Consider the following 21,405-nt stretch of genomic DNA (forward strand, 5'->3'; position numbering starts at 1 on the left):
CCATTCTCTGTATGCTGAACCATTCTCTGTATGCTGAACCATTCTCTTGTTAAAAGCTTTGGGGAAACAAGTGGTGTCTCTCCCAGGGATGGCACTCTGTAGCCTATCACCCCAGAAGAGGAAAGTACCCCTTACTGCCATAGCACCATCTTTTTAAGGAAGCTGTGTAATTTAGCAAAGGGCTTCTCTTAGGTTACCCTGGGCTTGAGGAAACAGACCCAGGGATGCTCATGGTAATGAGAAACATGCTACCACAGTATTGATTTTATTTATTTTTTTAGCTGTATTGATGTCTGTCTTTTCTCTGCAGCTTTGTGATGAATCTGGGCAAGGATGCTACCCACCTTGGACTTCACTTCAATCCCCGTTTTGATGCTCACGGCGATGTGAACACTATCGTGTGCAACTCAAAGAAGGTGGAAGAGTGGGGTGCAGAGCACAGGGAGACTGTCTTTCCTTTCCAGAAAGGGGGCACAGCAGAGGTGAGGCATGCATATATTTGTGTATACATACTCTCTGCACATGCTCTGGTGAAGGGAGGGTGTTTGGCACAGGACATCCAGCTGCAAGGGCTGTCTCAGGGCTGTCTGTACAGGAGGTGGCTGGCTTCTCCTGCTTGGCCAGTGCCACCACTCAGAGCTCTGAGCATTGTTGGAGGGTGGGGATCAAAAGTGCGAGCTCCATCTGGCTCAGAGATGTTACTACTGAACAGAGCAGGGAATGGGCATCTCTTGGGAGACCAGAATAACACTTGGACTGTTGATGAACAGGTTGTTCTACGGAGCTTGTTCACCCTAAGAAGCAGAGGGTGGCACAGCACTGCTGCAGAGGGTAGAGGCTTGAGGAAACTCTCTTTGACTTTTCCATTTGTGTTGCAGATCACTTTTGGTGTCAACCAAAATGATGTGACAGTCCACCTGCCAGGCCACCAGTTCACGTTCCCTAACCGGCTTAATCTCTCTGTCTTTGACTACTTTGATACACAAGGGGACTTCACACTCCAGTCCCTCAGCTGGGAATAACTTCCTCTGACACCTCCATCTCAAAGATACAGAAAAAGCAATCAATAAATAAATTTTGGTGTACTAAGTCTCAAAATCTAATCTGCTTAATATTGCAAGCCTACATGGGTTGGGCACCTTGCTGGGAGTGGGTGGATGAGGGTAGTCAATTTTACTTGAGTACCGTAAGTGGATGCAATTGTCCCAGTCTTGGCCTTGAAAGTCATGGATGGAGAAAAGGGTGAGGATTAAAACCTGGAAATGCAGAAGGTTAAAAATCCAAGGAGAGTCGCAGGAGGAGGCATTAGGACTAATTGTCACTGGGGGGAGAGTAAAAGGGTCCCTTAGGCAAGGTCACCCACTGTTGAGGTCTGGACTGACACATTACACTGCCTGAATAAAACAGGTTGATTAAATCTATCCCCGCCTAAACTAAGCACCCTGGCTGACATCAGACAGCATTGAGTGGCTGTGCTAGGTGAACCCAGTGAGGCAGGGAGTGAGGGGAAAGCCCTCAGCTGTGCTAACTTTGGCTGCAGCCTTCTGTAGAGGCTGCTCCTAGTCCTATTATCTTCTTGGGACCTCTTGCTGCTGTATGGAGACAGTAGAAAAGCTGCCTTGCTGGGTGTGACAGAGCATGTAGAGGGCTCCTCATCCAAATCCTTTCTTCCAGTAACTGCAGAAGCACAAAGTGTTGTGCTGTGGCACACGAGGGCAATAACCCAGGGGTGTCTGGTTTTATTCTGCCCCTTGTGCTTTGCCTGTTCCATCCAGAGCTGAGGGAGGCAGCAGTGTCCAGCTGGAGTGTGGGATGCTAAGGCTGTGTGCACTTTGCTTTCATTCCTGCTTTACTTGGCCCAAATGAACCTGAGCACTGCTCAGTCTAAACTGAGGCTAGACTCTGAGGAGTCTGAGGCAGTCAGGCATGTTTGATGTTACTGCACAGCTGCCTCAGGGGCTCTCTCAGTCTAATGCTGCCTTGGCAGCAATGACTGCTGCTGTTGAGCATGCTGTGCGTGGTGGGTATCGGAAAGGTGGGATCTGCCCTGTCCACAGTGCACAGCAGTTACCAGGAAGGTCTGGGATGGAAGGACCCAGCCTTTGAGCCCTCACTTCCAGGCTTGGCCATGAGTAACACAAAGCACCAACAATACTACAGGATTCCCTGCAGGCCTGGCTGGGATAGTTCCTCGCATTAAGCAGTTGCAGAGCAGCTGGAGAACAGGGACTTCCTCCTACAGCAGCACTACCTCCTGTTTTTACTTCATAATTTATGAGGCTCTGCCAGGTCCCGTGTCCTAGGTACCCATGCAGAGAGAGGCTAGGCTGCTAGGAACTGTGGGGTTGAGGAAGAAGAGAAAGATGAGAGCTTAGCTGAAAGGCAGGAGCACTTGGGGTGTATAAGCAACTTGAGACTCTGCAGCTAGGTCTCTCTTGAAGTCCTGTGTTGCCCAAAGCCAGTCTGCTTTGGATGATCACATCACTCTCTTTTTAGGGCTGTATCTATAATAGTGAACATGAGATCTAGCATTGCGACCCTGTGCATAGGCATGGCAGGGGCACAGCATAGCTTGGGGACTCTTCCCATGGTGTGATAAGGATGAAGCCATGCTTTCTGCAGAAGAGAGGTTCAGCAGTATGGAAATGAGCCATGCTAGGCTAGATGGTCTCAAGGCAAGAGACGTGGCTCGGTTTACACAGTGGTGTTGACACAGTCTGGCAGACTGGGGTACATTTGGTAGGCCAGAGTATTTCCCTCCACCACAGCAGGCCCATGGTGCTGGTGAGGGTACCATGAGATGTGATGATGGACACAGAGGTGAGATCTCTCCTTGCAGCTTCCTCTGCTGGGCTCGTCTTGAAAGCTGAGCAAATATGCTGGAGTCCCTGGGCTATACTACAGGGGAATCTCGCAGTGCCTCTTAATTGCACTTGGCAATCTTTCTTTAGATTCTTCAAAGATATTTTTGTGAAGGTTTCTTGAAGAAAGCTGGATTCTGAGAATTTCAGTCTTTCAGTGCTGAGAGGCAGTGATCCTCAGAAACACACTGTGTTCGATCCAAAACCCTGGGAAAAGTTTCCTAAATTGTATGATAGCACTGAGGTTGTTGCTATGTAATTAAAAGTTATGTCACTGGGTGAAATACATAGAAATGTAGAAAATTAGGTTTAGAACATATAGGTTATAATAGGTTACAACATGGAGGATTTGAGGTGTGGATTTTTGTCTTCTTCTTTCTCCTTCTTCTTCACAAACCTGAATGTTCTGTCATTGGGTTAAAAGTTCCACACTGCAGAACTTGAAAAGTTAGTAATTGGGTTGTAAGTAAAAACATATCTTATAATTGGTTAATTTAGACTTTAAAAAGCTTGGAAAAGTAAAACTCATGGCCATTTTCCACTCTTCCAACAAAGAGGCGCTCTCTGTGCAGCTGTGTACTGATAAGATATAATAAACAACTAAGTCCAAACAAGAATACTTGCTCTCCTGCGTCTAAATTCAAACTCTGAGTAAAAAGAACTCGAGATGTAAGAAGAAAAAGTAATAGAAAGCCAAGTAGTAGCTTTACCACAGGAGTATGAACCTCAGTGACGTCTCCTGCTAGCGTGGCTGTTTCTTGAAGTGACTCACTGTTCTTGTGAAATCTATGACTCACTGTTGTCCTGACTTTGTTATGGTTTGGCCCGTTGCTAGCAGGGAGATGAGGGGTGGCAAAGATTCCCCAGCTATATAATTTAGACATATCAAAACTGACTGCTCTCTTCCACCCACTCCCCAGCCTTGTGCAAGGTGGAGGCTGGTGTGTGAGGGCTGAAGGACCTGAGGATGGAGTCAGGATCCCTGAGACAAGCACTGTCCCCACCCATCTGAGCAGGATGAGCAGCCATGCAAAGGGGAAAGCACCGCAACAACATTGATGGAAGACACTGCATGCTGGCATGGAAGGAGATGCACTTTTATTTCTCAACCTGACCCCAGCCAAAGGTCAGGTGTTCCCAGCCTGCTCACCCCTCGCTTTCCCTCACAGACGCCATCAACTCCCTGAAAGCCAGGGGGATGCTGTGGCTTCCCGCAGCCTGCTCAGAGGGTGCTGCAGGCTGTGCTGTGCCCATCCCAGTGTGGCCACGGCGCCGGCGGTAGCTGCTGGAGAGCAGGGTGTACAGGAAGGGGTTGACACAGCTGTTGCCATAGGCCAGGCATGTGACACTGAAGTTGAGGTAGGCCTGGGTGGTGGGGCCAATGCCCAGCCCCTCTTGCTGGTACAGCCCGGCCAGCTGCCAGGCCCAGAAGGGGAGGAAGCAGGCCCAGTAGGCCACCACAATGGCAGAGATCCTGGAGAGGAGCCGCCGGGCAGGGACCCGGCCGGCCACCGGCAGCCCCAGGCCCCAGGCCGAGGAGCGGTACGCCCGGGCCAGGCGGGCGTAGACGATGCCCAGCACTGCGCCGGGTGCCAGGACGCTGGTGGTGAACAGAACCGTCAGGTAGAGCCGGAAAGCTGATGGCGTCCAGGTGGGGACGCAGATGCGCTTGTGGGGGCCGTCCCCCTCCCGCAGCTGGGTCATCACCATCATGGGGGCCGTGAGCAGGAGTGAGAGGAGCCAGAGGATGGCGCTGGCCAGTTTGCGGTAGGCATTGCTGGCCCGCCTGGCCCGCAGAGGCTTGGCCACTGCCCAGTACCTCTCCAGGCTCATGGCGGTCAGGAGGAAGATGCTGGCGTGCATGGTGAGGAGGTCCAGGCTGAGCAAAAGCCTGCAACCCACATCCCCAAAGAACCAGTCGTGGGCGAAGTAGGTGCAAACCACAAAGGGGATAGTGGAGAGGTACAGGAGGTCAGCCAGGGCAAGGTTGACCATGTAGACCCCCAAGGAGCCTGCTGAGCAGCCTGCCACCCTGCCAGAGGCCACCACCACCGTGTAGATGTTCCCCACCATCCCAGTGAGGTACATGGCCAGCAGCACTGCGCCCAGAGGCCCTGTGACCAGGCTGTCCCCACCCAGGACATTGCTGTCATCACCCCCACCACTGCTTTCCTCCAAGAAACTGCCACCCTTGGGATCCTCTCCAGGACTTGGGCTGATGAGGGAAGGGTTGTAAGACATCTTTGGGTCAGTTGAGCAAGAGCAAATCAAGCTCTCAGAGACCTGTTCCTTCCTCCTGCCTTCCCCCCTCGCTGTACAGGACACGTCCAGCCTTAACAGCAAAGCAGCCAAAGGAAGAATGGGGAGAGTTCATCAGACACAGGGTGCTCCAGAGAAGTCTATTCCTCACCTCCAGCCGCCCAGTCCATGTTGCTGATCTTGTCCATCACAAGCTCTGTCCAGTTGTTTTCCTTAACCATGAAAGAGCCAAGAAAGGGACCCTTTCCAAGACCAATAGGTGCCAGATAGCCTCTGCCAGCCAGGAGGAAGTATCTCTTTTCTTCACTAGCTCTTCATTTGTTGCTTCTCCAGAGTTTGTTGGGCTCACAGAAACAGTGGATGAAGAAGTGGATTTCTGCTCCCAAGTCTGTGTCAGCTCAGCTCAGACAGACTTTGGAGAGGTGGGCTCTGCCCCGCTGAACCAACCCCCCAAGAGTTGCCTTGACCACTGCACGGAGGAATGTGCCTGACTCACAGCTTCACACACCGGTGTGAGTGCAGTTCCCAATTTATACTGGGCTTTTAGCCACTAGCTGAGGAGCCCCACTGGCTCTCTCCTCTTTCTGGCAGACATGCTTTCTTTCCCCGTATCTTCCTGCACCTTTCTCCTGCTCCCTCCTCCTTCTTGTTCTTGTTTCCCTTTCTTTTTCCCATTTCCCCTTGTACAGTTGTCTTCATTTGAGAGAGGAGACACCTGAAAGACAACGCTCCATAATATGGCAAGGAGGGTGGAAAGCATCATGCTGTGGCTTTAGAAGGGAAACAAGAGCCAGCCCTGGAAGAGCAGTGGGCAGGGAGCAGCTACACAGCCCTCTCTAGCAAAGCCAGACTGAGAGAACCTGTCCCCTGCTCCCTCCCAAGGACGCCAGGGCCCTTTGAGGTTTGGGTGTCATGGATGTAGCTCCCAGTTTGCAAGCGGACCCACCGGATGGTAAGACATCTCACATTTTCTGTCCTGGCCCTTTTCCACCCTTGCCCTCAAGTCAGCAGCAAGCTCCTAAAGACTCAACGGACTGGATATTTTAGATTCGGTCTTTCCTTCCTCTCCACAAAGGCTATCCTCCTCCTCCTCCAAGCTTTTCCCCTCCTTCCCTCAAAGCCCCAGGAAGCTGCCTCGCCTCAGAGCAGGGAGCAGAAGCCCATTAAGTAGGCACCACCGCCTTCTAGCGAGACACCATCACATGACACCCACGGCCGATGCTACCCTGCCCTTTCTCTCTCTCACATCTGAGCCTCGTTGTCTCAGGGAAGACACGGTGGGCTAGAATTTGCAGAGCAGAGACAGATGTGCCCTACTGCATGTACTCTGCTGGTAGTTCAGAGTTTCGGGCCACTCCAGCCACGCTCTTTTGCATCATCAGTGTATTAGCTTCATTGTGGCTGAGTCAAATGCCTCTGCTCATATCCAGCAGTGGTAATTCAGCAGCAAACAGGAGGAGGAGGCATCCCATCAGTACTCCCCTCACTGTGCAAGGACCTTTGGTTTTCAGGAAAATCACGCTCCAAACTGGGAGAGATCAGCAAAATGCAGTGAAAATATACTTTTAGGTGGATATTTCCATTGCACCATGGCAGCAGGGCGAGTGATGCTCCCAACAGATTGTGGTGGTCTTGGAACAGAGTGGGGTCCCCAGAGAAGCAGAGGGGCACCGTGAGTCTGCCCATTTGGCTCTGACGGGAACAATCACAGTCCACATGCCCGAGGAAACAACGATGAACAGCTATGGCTTGTTGTTTGATTGTTGGTGCTTTTTTCCAAGAAACAACCTCATACCTCAGCTGTTAACAGGTCAGCCAGTTTAGAAAGCTAAAATAAAATACAGTGGGAGTTTTTATTTATTTCTTTAGGGGCTAATTAAAGTACTGGTTGTCTCATTAATTCCAGCTAGCTCCCCGTAACACGAGATACCTTTTCTCACATTGCCTGTGTAAAACTGCAAACACATCAGATTCTACAGTAACCAGCAGAACTCAGCTGCTCCTTCCAGCACGTGAAACACAGCTCTCCCAAGAGAGCTTTAAGAGATGAGCTTTAAGACATGAATCATGGGTTGATTTAGTGTTTTGGGCTAACTGTTACTAATAGAACATGAACATACAGACTTCCCCTATTATACTACTGCATACAATGATATGTATGTGTGATATGCAAGAAAAACATATGCAATGTGTAGGTCAAAATGAAAGTGCCAGGCCTTTGACATACAGAGAATGAGGGAGCAGAGATCCATGTATTACTGTATTCAGGCATCAACCCCTAGGCTTTAGTAGAGACAGCAGGCTCTGAACTCTATACACACTATCAGCTGCTCCCTTCAAGACCCAACCTCTCTCTATTGGTTTGATAGAGACTCAAGTTTGGCAGCTGATCTTCAGTGGCATGAATATCCCTCACAGTATCTTCCCTAGGGCAGTATTCCGCCTCCATCACTGCTACATGTGTGTGCATACACACATTATCCACATACCCAAATGTATATCCACATTATTTTTGAGACGATCTCTTAATCTTCTCTGAAGCATTTGGTGGAAGGTCTGCACACAAATGTGGTCTGAAGAAGGTTTCATGCCCATACATGGCAGAAGGAAACAGGCCTCACGTTTGGCTGTTAGGTTACATCTTTTAAGTGACCTTTCTCAACCATTGCACTAACTGATCAAATACCTAGATGTTTTCACATCTCATTCACCAGCAGGTATGATATCTCTTAAAAGGAACAGGCTCTTTTAGTCCCTTTTAGCAGCCCCTGCAACCCGCTGGGGTGCCTGGCTCCAGCCAGGCAGCTGTTTACTTGTGTAGGGTGGGTGGCTATCTGCAGTTTCATGCAGGAGTGATGCTAGGTCCCATGTCCAACATAATAAGTGCCACAGTTTTTAAGGCCCGACTGACAGGCAAGACCTGTCAGCATCCAGTCAGATCACAGCAATTTAACAGGGACAGGTTGTATTGAGGATTCAGACGCACAAAGTCTTGCACTTGAAAAGAAGCAGCTTAATCGGGCCCTCAAAACAAAGTGGATATTCTATGGGGGCAAAAGTGCTTCAAAGGGTGCTCCAAGAACACTGTGTTTCTCTGATGTCAATCTCCTCTCCTGTCCTGACAGCCACCCAATAGGACCAGGTAGAGTCGAGTCATAGCGAGATTCCTGCATGGCTTCCTAGGATTTAAACTTGAAGTAGGCTTCAACTGTAGTGAAGAAAAAAGGTGATGCATTAGGGCAATAACCTGAACAGGAGTGGCAGGAGGGGAAGGAAACAGCATCCAGGCACTTACTTGCATATTCCTGTGGTGTCATGGCCTGGTTGATGACACTAGTGAAGGCTCTGATCCACTCCAGCTGGTCACTCTCTGTCTCGCAGGTGAAGAGGTATTCCCGGTCAGGGGTGACAATGGTGATGCCATAGTGCCAAGAGAAGTTGCCCTGTGTCCCTGAAGGCAATCCCTTCTGGACGCTGTATCCATTCTCTCCGCTGCCCACAAATACCTCACCCTTAGCAAATGCGTCCTGCACATCAGGAGGGAAAGACAGTGATTAATGGAATCCCAGAAGAACAAGGGAATCATTACAAATGCACCGCAGGACAGGAGGAGAGCATATGAGGATCGGGGAAGTAGCAGCAAAAGTTCTGGAGGTGGTCAGGGGATTCAGATAAACAGTGAGTCTATGCTCAAAGGCAGTAGTGAAAAGGAAGAAATAAGGGCATAAATCTCGAGAGGTCTGAGAGAGGAACTGCTGCTCTCATGTCTCTGTGTCACCCACCCCCCACCACCACTCTTACACTGCTGCCCTCCCTGTTCCCATTGTTTGCAGGCAGTGAAACAAACACGGAAAGCATGTGATGAACTGAAGGGGATGGAAAGGGGAAGACCTGGAGTCCACTTATAGCAGCTGGGAAACCTGCAAGCCACCCTCGCTGCAGAGCACGGACTCTGTTTGCACTTTGACCCTGCCCTCAGCTCGTTTCCTGCAGCTGCCCGGCGGTCACATCTCCCTCTCACCAAAGGATCCTTGAAGTACATGAGCCTGCGGTGATCCAGCGTGAACCAGCGCTTCTTGAAAGCCTCTCTCTGCTGTGAAGGGAAGAGGTGACATGTGAGGGGACAGTGCCCTCTGCTGCGAGCAGTGCGAATGGATACCCCAAATTCATCCCAACCACTTCAAGCAAACCCCTGCCTTAACAGCAACCTCCTCCTCGCCCTTTCTGAGCTGAGAGTGGGGGTCAGTATCAGGTTATTCAGTCCCAGCTGCTGTCCCCAACTCTTGAACTTCGATGAAGGACCCCAGAGTTGAGACAGGAGAAATCTGGAAACAAAATACCTGTAAGGTCACGCACACACAGACACATGCAGAGAGATCTGTCGCTCTGGGAGAAAGCAGGGACTCTGGCTTCATCTACTTTCACATGTGTCCTTGCCTTTCCTTTTATTCTCCCCTCCCATGGTGCACACACACTGTTCCCACGGGTGTCTAAAGAGTCAGGGGGGAATGAGGAAACAGCAGGAGAAAAACATTGAAGTAGGGAAAGCCAGCGGTGCTCTGGCAGGCCTCTGTTAGATTTTTTCTACCATAGCAGCTCACCTTGGGACCAGTCTTCTCCATGTATCCCTCCTTCAAAAAGTTTCTCGTCAGACGATTTTTAATCTGACAAAATGGCAAGAGTAACATTCACTTAGCTGTGCTTCTTGGCTATTCATTTCCCCCCTCACCCTTCTATTCCCCCAAACTCAGTCACCTTCTAAATTTATATTTCCCACACTGCCTAGCTAGGCATCACTTCTGCCTCCAAAGTGCCCAGAAACAGCAGAGAGTGGCTGTTTTCTGACCACCACAAGCCCTTTTAAAAACACCTTCTCATCCCTCTATCTTTACACTGCAATTTCCACTTCTGTACCTGGGGTTATAATAGTAACTAATGAGCTCTTTTATCATAAAAGCAGCGGGAGACTCGGCACGGCGCTCCAGTGCTGCCTTACCTCATTATTGCTGGCAATGGGAAATGCTACCTTCAGGTAATGGAACTGCACGGAGCGGATGGCGTTGAACCAGTCCACTACCTCCTGAGAATGGAACAGGACAGGACAGAAAGCTTAGCCAGAGCAACAGTGGGCCATCTCAATTCACCCAGCTGCACCCAGCCCTGTGTTAACTACAAACACAGTCAGCTCTCCCTCCGCAGCATCTCCCTGACATGCACACAGCCAGAACAGCTGCCCCATTCCCCACATGCACAGGCAGCGCATCTTCTGTAGAACTCCTCCCACACAAACCAACTCAGCCAGTGCTCCTGCCCTGCTCCCTGCAGCAAAACTCTCTCAGACATACAAAAACACAGAGCCAGAACCCCCACCCTATTACCTACAGCATCTCACACACCCCATCCTACCCCTGCTTCGCACTATTTAATATCAGCTCTTCAAAGCACCTCAATGGCTTTGCAGTGTTTGATGCTAAAACCAGATACCTTTCCACTTTCATGGTAGACAAATATATTCCGGGTCTTATTCTCTTTGAGATAGGTGATCTGCAGGCCATTGGGGTTCCCAATCTTCTCTGGCTGGAATGTAGCATTGATGACATCTATTTTAACATTGATTTTGGGTTCTTTGGCCTGAAAACAGAATGGCATTGATCATGCATGAGCAATCCTAGAAGGAAAGAGACCTGAGCTACTGACTAAGTGGGGTAAGGCAGGGTCAGAGGCTTGACCCAGGTGGAGAACCTTGCACTTGGCTTTTTAAACCTTCTGAGGTTCATATCTGCCCACTTCTTGAGCTTGTCCAGGTTCTTCTGGATGGCATGTCCCACTCCTCCCTACCCTGAGCCATTCCCTCTCTTGTGACAGCATTTTACCTCTTGACCCGCTCATTTCAGAGAGATGAACAAGCAGAAAATAGCCCTCCTCAAAACCAACTAGAGAAAAGGTTTTTGCCAACTTGACTCACAGTGGGGTGAGGTTGGTTCCAGGAATAGTGCAGGATTATACATTCAGGCAAATGAATAGGAGTGAAGTGAAAGATCAGTCCTTTTCTCAGGAGTGAGGGAAGCACAAAGGGAGAACATGAGGAAAAGTCACTCTGACAGTAGGAAGGGGACCTCCTTAGTGACATGTTCTGTTATCATCCCTGAGCTGGGATGAGCAAGGCAACCTCAGAAACACACGTAGGAAATCAGAACGTCTCTGTGACCCTGCTGCTCTGGGTGGAGTACACACTGAGGTGGGAGTTGACCACCATACTCACATCCTGCTTGGTGAAATACTTCAGACATCCCTCTCTCTCAGACAAGAGGAACTTGCGGGGTAGGAACTGCCCGTTGTCTCGACCTCGCTTCCAAAGGATGCCTTCCTTCACCCCTTGGAGCAGAAAAGCCACTTTTAATAGCATTCCCCCACAGGAATGGTAGGCATCAGAGAGCTGCATGCAGCCCGGGGCCCAGCCACCCCTCTGGGATAAAGCACATGATGGACTATGGCTGAGAATAAACACTTCAGATGCTTCACCTCTGACTTACAACTGAAGGTGGTGTTCCCATGTTTGCAGTGCAGATAAAAGCTCACCAAAAGACATTCCCAGATTCTTCCCACCTCCTAGTCCAGCTCCCACTACTATCTCTGACAGTGTAAGAGCTTTCTCCTGTGCACAGTAGAGTCCTGGCCCGTGTAGACTCTGGTGTGGGACGAGAACTCTTCCTGCTTGACTCTGCAGGCCCTTGGGCTCTGATGCCCTTTGTCACAGGACTGGCAGTGGCATTTCAAGGACAGCTGCCATGGTTAGAGGGGGTGGCATGCAGCAGGACAGGAATTTCTTATTGTAGATGTCTGTCTCCACCAGGACACCAAATGCCTTTGAAAAATGCCAGCTGGTAACACCAGGCTTTTAAGGAACCTGTGGCAGTGCCAGCCTATGTTGCCCAAAATTTAGCACCCCCAAAACTAAGCCCTGTAAGCACCAGTTGGGTTCTCAGGAGTACTTCTGGAGACACCTCATGATGCTCAAAAGTTTCCAGCAAAGGCAACAGGCAGGATGTTTTGATGCTGTGTTCTGCTCTTACCATCAGAATATGGCAGCTGTTTTCCCGGCTCAGTAAATTCTTTACGTTCATATTTGGCCCGTATCCACTGTTCTCTCAGCACTCTATGGAGAGAGGTGACAGGTTGCTCAGAAACAAACTAGAGGAATCAGAGGAACAGAGAATTGCCCTCCCCCCTTTTCTTCTGTATGCAGCAACTTACTGGCAGTCATTGTAGGTTGGCTGGTAATAGTAAATAGGGATGTGAGCTTCATATATGGCTTTAGTCACAGCATTCCCATGCTTGGCCAGAAACTGCAGAGTTAGACAGAGAGTTAGTGCCTTGCCTTTGGTGCAGACTCATGGTGGACCTTTTCTTTCCTGACCCACTACAGGGCTACATGCACAACAAACTCTAATGGAGCATTCTCTTTCCCCTCCATTGCAACGTCCCAGCAGTCTGGCTGCAGGAAGGTGGGTCTCAAAGGTCTCATCTACTCTCAGACATTACACTGATTGCACCTGAATCGACAGAGTGCCATAAATGTCACTTCCGTAAGGCTGGGTGCACACGCATTCAGTGGATTTGCTGCCATGCCCCACGTCTCCTGGAGAGTTCAACAACAGCTCTGCAATGCCATCTGGAAGGACATTCCAAACCTCTTCAGTCCTTTTCCAAGGAGCAACAAGACACAGATTATTTTATTTGGATCTCCAGAAAATATTTTCAGTCCCCTGAAGATTAGTGAGTTGAGGGGGCTGTAACAGGGAGAAGTCAAGTTCTGATAAACGCCATTTTTCAGAGATCATATTATATCTGAAAACTCTTCTCAGAGAATGGAATTGCCCAAGATTTTCCCCTTGGACTGCTGAAATCAGGAGGAGACATTGATGCTGGATGGTCTTGGCAAGTGCAAAACGAGTAATCTGAAGTAACAAAGATCCTAAACAGTAGTAAGATACATTCCAAGAGCTCTGCATTTGCCATAAAGTAAAAGGGTATGAGGAGACATATAAGGCAAGTGTATCCTCCCTCTCCCAGTGGGTTAAGGGAAGTCATCCCTGATAGATTATCACGAATAGAAAAGGGACTGATTAAACCACATTACATTCCAACTGTGTGAGGTCAAAGGGCTAATTTTGCCACGACACTGAGTGCATAGCCTTGTCCAAACCACCTGACATACCCATGGGGATAAAGATCTCACCTGCACCTGAGCATCATCCCAGTAGTCCATCTTCAGGGATTTGACTTTGCTGATGCTAGGGATGTTGCGGTGAATTCCTGAACAGCTGAGGCATATAAAGACACCCAAAGTAGATGATGCCCAGTCAGGATCTGAGAATATGGAAAAGGGTATAATTATAAAGAAGTGGCGAATTTCCCTGGGAGATATGCCTCACCTCAGAACGTAGTCCTGAGAAACAGGGAGCTGGGTAACCAGAGTTTCATCCCAGCTGATTAATTAATACCAGAGGCGTGGATGCCAGCCAGGAGAAACCACAGCTATTAGTCCCTCATTCCCTGTTTCAATCACTTTGACTGAATTTTTAATGACCTATATCTTGAAAAACTCCAAAGTGCTCTGTGAACTCCCTTTGTGTAAAGGATCACCCAGACGAAAATGAAACCACCTCTGGGAAAAGACCCCAGGAGCTGTTTAGTGTATCACAGCAACCCCCTAACAGTAATTAGCTCAGGAAGTGGAACAACCTTGAATCTAAAACTCTCCTGGAATAATTGAATAGGGCAAAATGGTACTAATTTGCCCAGTCTTAATTTGGCTTGGGTGATACACTCCTTTTGGGGGCGTATGATGGGTGTTTTAGCAGCACTCAAATTGGGTACCCTTCTGAGAGGGCAAGCCTGTCAGGAAAGGAAATTTCCTAGGCAACTGTGGCAGGTTGTCAGTTCAGAGCTGAGTCATGGCAGAGACAATGCCCTCCTGAATCATGCCTGCTTTCTGGAGCAGTTAGGGTTTCACTGGGAGCTTTCCTGTCAGGTCCTGACTGGGCATGACCTTGATTTGCATTTGAGATCTGACATGACTACAACCCACAGTGCTGCAGCTATGCAGCCCCTGCTAATCTGGCATTCCTACATCCCTGTCCTTCCTCCCACCAGTGCTAAGGCAGCATCTTCTCCCTCCTCCCTTGCCAACCCACCTCCAGGGAGAGGAAATGAATACCCAGAGCGATGCCTCCCCTTTCTCTCCACCCGAGGCTCCTGCGCAGTCCAGATAGCCAGCACTAAGTGGCTGCTAGCCATCAGCCCCAGCTCCCTGCCTCCAACTCTTCCTCCAGCATCCTTCGGGGACTCACCTGGCTTCCCGCAGTCTGCACACAAAGAGTTCTCCGCTCTTTTCCACACTTCCTTCAGGGCCTTCACGCTCCGCTCGTTCCCTCCAGCCATCACCTCGGAATGATATCCCTTCAGGCAGGGCAGGGCAGGACAGGGCCGGGAGGGCAGCTGCCTGCACTTTATGCACCTGCAGGCCAAGCCACTGCGTTATCCAGGAGAGAAGGAGCCACCAGAGAGACGAGCTCTGGCAGACAGAGGGAAAAGAGGAAAGCAAGAGAAGTCTAAGGTTAAGGTTAATGGAAAGGGTACAGAGGCCTGGCGGTGCACCTGAGCCGGCCGAGCACAGGCAGGGGCAAAGAGGCTGGAGGCTGAAGTGCACCCAGACTGTGCATGAGGAGTGAGGAGGAGGAGGAGACCTGCCCCATGGGCGTGGAGGGAAGTGCAGCAATTAACCACAGAACTGGTTTTTCCGCATTTCTTCTGGTGAAAGGACAGGCCAGGAAAAGCGCTCATGCAGCAAGCAAACTGATAAAGGAAAGCTGGCTGTGGACAAGGGACTGCCAGGCTGTGACAGGACTCCTGTCAGGACTCGTCATGCGCTGTGGGCTGGTGGGGCTGGCTTTGGCTGCCCCCGCACCATTTCAGAAGTTTCCACCGAAGTCAGCTGGCCACCACATAGGCATTACACTCATTTTAAAAGGCGAAAACAGGGAAGCAATAAAGGTTCAGGAGTTCAGCCAATGTCACTCTAAGCCATCGGAATATGGCAGTCTTGATGCCCCCACCAACTCATGCCAGTACCTCTCTCCACCACTACAGAAACCACGGTTGTCCAGCCATATGCTGCGACTAGAACACTCGGCATCAGAGCCAAGACCTATCTCCACAATTGCCTTCCCTGGATAAGAGGAGCAGCACATGCTCTGCTAACACCAAGAAATGACAGTAGCTTGAAATAAACTCAGAGCTCTGTTGACGAATGCTCAGCCGAAGAACTGCAGATGTTAACCATTCCGAGGAGTGACATTTATTAAAGACGTAAAACACTCTGGAGTGTCAGAACAAGTCTTGGGGCTGTGAGATCGGGTGCTACACTGCAGTGTCCGCACAAGGCAGCGGCACAGAATCTTTTGCCGGGAGGAAACTGAAGACGAGTGTAGCTGGAGGCTCCCACGCCTGAAGCAAACCCCGTCCACCGCAGGCTGGACGCCAGGGCCGGGAGCAGGCGCAGGCCAGCTCCACGGCGGGGCCGCTTGGTGCCGCCCGGGCCGGCCACCGGCGGACAGAACGCGCGGCGTTCCGCCGGAAGGGGCGGGCGGCAGCGGCAGCGTGGGGCCGCCATGGGCCGCAAGAAGAACAAGAAGGGTCCGGGCGGCCGCGAGGGGCGGCTGGTGGTGACTTTCGACGAGGAGCGGCGGAGGTGAGGCCGGGCGGGCCCCAGGGCGGGAGGCGCGGAGCGGGGAAGGAAGGCATCCCCCGGCTGCTAAAAGCCGGGGGGTTCTGTGTTGCCGGCGGCAGGGAGTACCTGACCGGCTTCCACAAGCGGAAGGTGGAGCGGAGGAAGGCGGCGCTGGAAGAGATCAAACGGAAGCTGAAGGAGGAGCAGAGAAAAATGAAAGAGGAGGTGAGGGAAGGGTCTTGTGTCCCCCCTCGCCAGGGCGGGCAGTGAGCGGGGCAGGAGGGGCGGGCAAAGGCGCCTCATGACCTGTTTCCATTTCTCAGCGGCACCAGGAGTACCTGAAGATGCTGAGCGAGAGAGAGGAGGCACTCGGTACGTGCTGGGCCCTCGGTGGGGAGGGAGGTGGGCGCCCGTGGTCCGACAGCCTTGGCTGGGTAATGAGAGCTGGGGCAGGGATGCTCGCACGCTGTCCCACAACAACAGCTGCTCGGTCCTGTCGTGTCCCCCAGACAAGATGGGCAGCAATCTGGGTGGTAACCCCGCAGCCCTCTGGCACAGGAGATCATGAGTGTTGTACAGAAAGGAAGGAGCAGGAGGACGTCTCCAAGGTGTCACCAGGTCCCCTCAGGGAGGAGAAGGAGCTTGCCCTCCAGGCTTGCAGTGCCAAGCCCCTCTGCCCTTTATCCCTTCGTGCCAAGGCAGGGTGTCGCCCCTGCCCAGCATGGTGCGGCAGGAGCAAGTGAGTTTACCTCGTGAAAAGCCGGGCACTTTGCAGTGCAGCATTTCTTGTGTCCCCAGAGGAGGCTGATGAACTGGAGCACTTTGTGACATCGCGGACAGAGTCTGTGAACATCGACCACCCAAACCACATCGTAACAGTGACCACCATCAGTGACCTGGACCTCTCGGGGGCACGCCAGCTGGGACTGACCAGCCCCGTGGTAAAGCCTGTTCCTACCTCTCTCTGTCAGCTGTACACGCTCCTGGGGCTGGTGAGGTAGGGCTGGTGCCCTCTGAGTATGCCCAAGGCCTTGCAGCTGGCTGGGAACAGGGATGAAAAGGGAAACTCATAACTTGTCTATTTTTCCACAATTTAAATTGGTCCTCTAAAGAGAAGGAAATGTCCTGTGTGAATAGCTCACTCCAAACCTCCCTGGAATCCTTTGCTAGTCCCGACTGACCGTGGTTAAAGGAAAAGTGTTACTGGACTGGATGGCAACAGTGTAGTACTTTAAAAACTGATACAACACAAGCAGCAAGATTTCAGACTTTGCTGTGTGGGCTGTCCTCAACCTCTTTCCTGTGCCCTGTTCAGAAATATTACTGTTAGCATGAGGAGGGATTTCTCTCTGCATAATCCCGTGCTTGGACCACAAATAAGGAAACCATTCAGTTCTGGTTGTGGTCACTTTTATTCTCAAAAGATCTCTAAGATCTTGTATTTTTTTCATAGAGACTCTCAGCTACTGGTTGTGCTTACATTTGTAAGGTCATCTAATCTGAAAATCCACTCAAAGAGGTCTTAGTAGTAATTTAAGCAAAAGCCAAGACCTTTGGTTCATAGTTTAAACTTCAATCGCATGGCCATTAAGATCATGCTGAAGTTTTTTGGATCTTGGGGTGGATTACTGTAGGACATCTCTTTGGTTGTGCCTTTCTGCGGGACTGCAGTAGGAAACCTTGACACTTGGACAGCGAGGGATGTGGAGAATTAAAAAACCTTCATCTGTGACTAGTTAGTTCACAAAACAGGATGAAACCAAGAAGGCGAAGGAAACGCCAGAATCACAAAAGTGCTTTCTTTCTAAGGGAAAAAGTGATGGATCTGAAGAGGAGAAAGGGGAAGAGGTGGTGAACAAGCCTGTAAGAACAATGCCCAAGAAGTCCAGAAACCCCTTCCTGTCTGAAAAGTATGTATAGATTCCTTCAGGCCGTTGCTGTTCGGCTCTGGCAGCTGATGGGAGCGTTGGGTCCCGGGATGCGCGGCGCGGCCGCCGGAGGGGTGCGGTGCGGCCCGGGCAGGGGCCGGCAGGGGGAGCTGGCGGAGCGCAGCCCGCACGCCCCGCTCCGCTCCCGCGCCTCCCGTGACCGCGCAGGAGGAGCGGGAGGAGGGTGGGCTGCGTCCTCACCTCTTACCCAGTCCTTCATCGCGGCACATTCCGCAGCGTGCTCAGCTTGTCTCTAGGGCTGAAGGTCAGAAGATCCTAAAGCTGAAAGCTCAGGCGTTCCCCACATTTTTCAGTATCCAGGTTTTACAACTGCTTTGGGGGTGTGGAGAGTTACTTTAACATTGTGGTGTCTGGGCAACACAATGCTCCCAAAATCAATTTTTGTTGTTACTGCATATGGAGACTTGCAGGTTTCATGCACAGCTTGGAGTCCCGCTGGGACTTGCTGTGTCTGGCATCCATTCCTGCTGGGCCACACAGAGCTCTCCAGCTGTTGTTGTGGTTTTGCCTTGCTTCTGCAGGCTTTATCCCCAGACATTTTTCTCTTTCTGCCCCGCACAGAATCTCTGCTCTTACTGCCACGCTGCACATGCACAGCCGGAAAAAGACAAAAGGAAAGAGATCCCAGCATGGGCAGGGCCCACGTAAGAAAATCCAGAAGCCCAGCACAGGGCGAACCACCAAGACTCAGCGACGGAGACTGACGGGCAAAATGGGCCGTGACCAAGATTAACAGAGAAACTAATGTTCGGACCACCAGCTGGGACAGTGCTCCACATCTGGCCTGCTGCTCACTGGGACCCTGTCATTGTGGGCAAGCACTGTGTTTACTTGGGATTCTGACTAGCAGTGAGCCCGGTTCAGCCTTTCTGTAGCCTCCTGAACGCTGGCCAGGGTGACTAGACGCTCTACCCATTTATTTTTGCAGTGATCTCCAGCTAAGTGTCTGGGTGCCACAGAACCTCTTAAAAACTTCTGCTGAAGGTCACATTCTCTATTTGGCATAACCCTTCTGTCCTTGGGGCCCCCTCTTTCGGAGCTGATACTTGGCTTTATCAAAGAAGACGATCTGGGGCAGAGTCCAACAGGCACATCATTGTCAGGGCAATGTGAGAGACTTGGAAGAGCTCTGCTTGCACTCCTGCAACAGCGCCCTGGCATTTCTGCTGTGCAGTAAATCCTTTTTCCATGGAGCCATAGTGTCATCTTGTCTCGTGTGTTTCTTCACCACACACACAGTGCCACACCTGAATGCAGGGGTGCTTTTTGTTTGGTACTTGTGCCAGGTGAAATTGGGTAACTTTGTGAATAAATTTGAAGTCATTTTGCTAAGAAAAAAAAATCTGTGACTTATTTGAAGCACAGCAGGAGCTGTGCTAAGGCCGGTACCAACTGGAAAGAGGGGGAAGTAATTCCTGGTGTTTAAAGGATATTGAAATCCATTGGTGCTTGGAAAATGGAATAGCTAGGAGCTATTTCTGTGGCAAGGCAGGGCCAGCTAGAGCAGGAATGGCTCATTCCATTGTCTGCTGAATATGCCGATCGTAACTGCGATAGCTCAGGGGAGTATGAAATGCCCTAATGCCCTTGCTTGAATGTGTGTGGCCCTCTCCAGGGTGGGAGTGGCAGAGGCTGCCCTTGCCCTTTACCTCAGGGTTCCTACAGTTATTAGCAGCTAATTGCCTTTCTTCTTAGGACCTCAGTGTATGTTTTTTAGCGTGGTTGCCTCCGGCAGGGGGAGAAAAAAATCTTTGCATGGTTGGGATTTAGGAATACTGGTGGCAAAACTGAGTGAATCCTCTGAGGAGGAGAGTGAGCCCACGCAGCATGCTGGCCTCTGTCCTGGAGTATTGTGGAGTATTCTGCCTCTGTCAGCCAGGCCTCCTCCCATGCCATGTGTGCACTGGAAAGGAAATGACAAAGAAAGAAAAGCCCTATGTGTCCAAAACCCACACCAGAAAAATTTGCAACCCAGCAATGGGCAAGTAAATAGATTCCTCATGCCAGAAATGGGAGGGAAAAGAGTAAACCAGTGCCTGAGGCTGCATGGAGGAACATCAGAACGATGCTGATGGCCACCAGCTGCTAAAGCGAATGGCACCAGCCTGATGTATCTCTCCATCGTTTCTTGGAGGGTGTGCACACAGAGCCATCCTCCGGAGTGTGTTAAGGGGGAGGGTATGATCTTAACACTGGCAGCAGCAGCGCAATTTCTGCAGGAGGGAGGGTTCTGGAGGGAACCGGGTGACACACGTGCTTGTGGTAAGATCTGGGGTCCTCTTGCACTTCCCTTTCCCTTCTGAAGAAGGTAATTGCTGGGGAAATGGACACTGTTATCATTGGTGCCTTGGATGCTTGGATTCAGAGTCCCACCCTGGGCTGAGTTCTTGGACGCTAACACTGAATAAACTCAGTCACATTATTAAGGGCTGTGTGTTGTTTTCTCACCTCCAAAATAGTTCTCAAATGCTGCCTTAAAGGCCATGCCAGAAAGGTCATGGGATTTAATGGGTGACCTTACCTATCCACCTGTCTCAAGTGGTGTTCTTGGGTGTTTCAGAGCTGCAAAAACACAATTCGGGCAAGGCCAAAAGCATGATGCTGAACTGGATCTCAGCCAAAGAACCCAAGAGGTCCTCTTGGATGACCTCATCATATTCCGGATGAGGTGTTAAGAGTGACTTCTGTTTTTGTCATTTTGCTGCCAGGTGATCTAGAAGAATCTCACTTTTAGTTTGCTGCTTCCCTGGCCTCATAACATCTTTCAGGCTTTCTCAAGTGTCAGCTGAAATGTCAAACAGCCTCTTCCATGCTCTGAAATCTTTCAATTCCTGCTAGAAAAGGAGTTTTGAAATTCAAAAAAACAAAGTGTATGGAAAAACTGAGAACAGATCTGTTAAATCCTATTCAGCATTAACCATCAGGATTGTTCACTACACTATTGATTTCTCCATTTGATTGATTAAGGCTGTATTTTGTAATGTGAATTACTGACTCAGCCCTAGCCTGGTGTTTTTGTTATGCACAGGGTGTACAGTCAGGCTACCCCCAGATGTATTGAACTGAGGATATGAGTTTCCACGCACAAGTTAGTGAGTTAAGTGTTTGCCAGACACATCACTCTTCATACCAGACTGGCTTAAAATTCTTGTTTGATGCTTCCACTTGTTTTCAAGATGGATTTGAGCATTATGTTGGTTTTTTTTCCCCCCTGAGCTGCTCAGGAGGAGGCTGCTTCCAAATGTAAGGTACTTGAAAAATGTGAGGTACTTGCAAAAATCAACATGCTAGTGCAGTTGCTGCTCTGTAAAGGAAAAGCAGAGACCAGCAGCTCCCTGTGAACTCCCTTTTCCACAGGCATTTCACACGTGGCTCTGCAGCTGGGTCACCTTGGGCACCTGCACATTGCTGTGCATGTGCCCCAGGCTCACACAGAGATGCAGGGCTTTGACATGGGCTGCCACATTGGGATTGCCATGCATGATGGCTTTCACTGACTAGACTGCGATTCCGCACACATGCACACACAAAAAATATAATTGGGATTACCAAGGATCAAAAGCAGACTGGGAGCCAAAAAGATCAGACAGTTGGGGGAAAATTG

At 50.4% G+C, this 21,405-nt stretch overlaps 4 protein-coding genes across 4 annotated transcripts in view; 2 read left to right on the forward strand and 2 right to left on the reverse strand.

The window, feature by feature from the left end:
- LGALS1 (galectin 1) overlaps nucleotides 1-1,085 on the forward strand; it is a 3,813-nt gene extending 2,728 nt beyond the window's left edge. The window contains exons 3-4 of the mRNA XM_042051097.1: nucleotides 311-482; nucleotides 879-1,085. Of these exons, the coding sequence (XP_041907031.1) occupies nucleotides 311-482; nucleotides 879-1,022 (316 nt within the window). The 3' untranslated portion in view covers nucleotides 1,023-1,085. The remainder of the gene's footprint in view (nucleotides 1-310; nucleotides 483-878) is intronic.
- A 2,874-nt stretch (nucleotides 1,086-3,959) lies between these two features.
- Nucleotides 3,960-6,849, reverse strand: LOC121675454 (urotensin-2 receptor-like). Its single transcript, XM_042050947.1, has one exon. The coding sequence runs from the start codon at nucleotides 5,100-5,102 to the stop codon at nucleotides 4,008-4,010; it is 1,095 nt and encodes a 364-aa protein (XP_041906881.1). The 5' UTR covers nucleotides 5,103-6,849; the 3' UTR covers nucleotides 3,960-4,007.
- Nucleotides 6,850-6,949: 100 nt separating this feature from the next.
- On the reverse strand, nucleotides 6,950-15,419 carry LOC121675453 (arf-GAP with dual PH domain-containing protein 1-like). Its single transcript, XM_042050946.1, has 11 exons — nucleotides 14,474-15,419; nucleotides 13,360-13,490; nucleotides 12,375-12,466; nucleotides 12,194-12,276; nucleotides 11,383-11,495; nucleotides 10,605-10,751; nucleotides 10,117-10,200; nucleotides 9,722-9,784; nucleotides 9,142-9,213; nucleotides 8,416-8,647; nucleotides 6,950-8,328 (listed from the first exon to the last, which is right to left on the reverse strand). Exons 1-11 carry the CDS (start codon nucleotides 14,562-14,564, stop codon nucleotides 8,300-8,302), a joined length of 1,137 nt encoding a protein of 378 aa, XP_041906880.1. The 5' UTR covers nucleotides 14,565-15,419; the 3' UTR covers nucleotides 6,950-8,299.
- Nucleotides 15,420-15,751: 332 nt separating this feature from the next.
- NOL12 (nucleolar protein 12) lies at nucleotides 15,752-20,227 on the forward strand. The gene is made up of 6 exons (XM_042050948.1): nucleotides 15,752-15,873; nucleotides 15,972-16,077; nucleotides 16,176-16,224; nucleotides 16,651-16,793; nucleotides 17,662-17,762; nucleotides 18,363-20,227. The coding sequence occupies exons 1-6, from the start codon at nucleotides 15,794-15,796 to the stop codon at nucleotides 18,532-18,534; spliced, it is 651 nt and encodes a 216-aa protein (XP_041906882.1). The 5' UTR covers nucleotides 15,752-15,793; the 3' UTR covers nucleotides 18,535-20,227.
- Nucleotides 20,228-21,405: the final 1,178 nt, after the last annotated feature.

This window comes from Corvus kubaryi, unplaced genomic scaffold (assembly GCF_017639235.1).
Source record: "Corvus kubaryi isolate FWS band 111438036 unplaced genomic scaffold, C.kubaryi_AGA036_p1.0 74, whole genome shotgun sequence".
Classification (NCBI taxonomy): Eukaryota; Metazoa; Chordata; class Aves; order Passeriformes; family Corvidae; genus Corvus; species Corvus kubaryi.

Bases quoted from the DNA above. Each gene is read 5' to 3' on its own strand.
- LOC121675453 (XM_042050946.1), bottom strand. From the start codon at position 14,564: ATGGCTGGAGGGAACGAGCGGAGCGTGAAGGCCCTGAAGGAAGTGTGG. The intron at 9,214-9,721 runs GTGAGCTGCTAT...TTCCCTTCACAG, and splicing joins TGGAGAAGACTGGTCCCAAG to CAGAGAGAGGCTTTCAAGAA. The intron at 8,648-9,141 runs GTGAGAGGGAGA...CCTGATGTGCAG, and splicing joins TGTACTTCAAGGATCCTTTG to GACGCATTTGCTAAGGGTGA.
- LOC121675454 (XM_042050947.1), bottom strand. From the start codon at position 5,102: ATGTCTTACAACCCTTCCCTCATCAGCCCAAGTCCTGGAGAGGATCCC.
- NOL12 (XM_042050948.1), top strand. From the start codon at position 15,794: ATGGGCCGCAAGAAGAACAAGAAGGGTCCGGGCGGCCGCGAGGGGCGG. The intron at 15,874-15,971 runs GTGAGGCCGGGC...TGCCGGCGGCAG, and splicing joins TTCGACGAGGAGCGGCGGAG to GGAGTACCTGACCGGCTTCC. The intron at 16,794-17,661 runs GTAAAGCCTGTT...TTTCTTTCTAAG, and splicing joins TGGGACTGACCAGCCCCGTG to GGAAAAAGTGATGGATCTGA.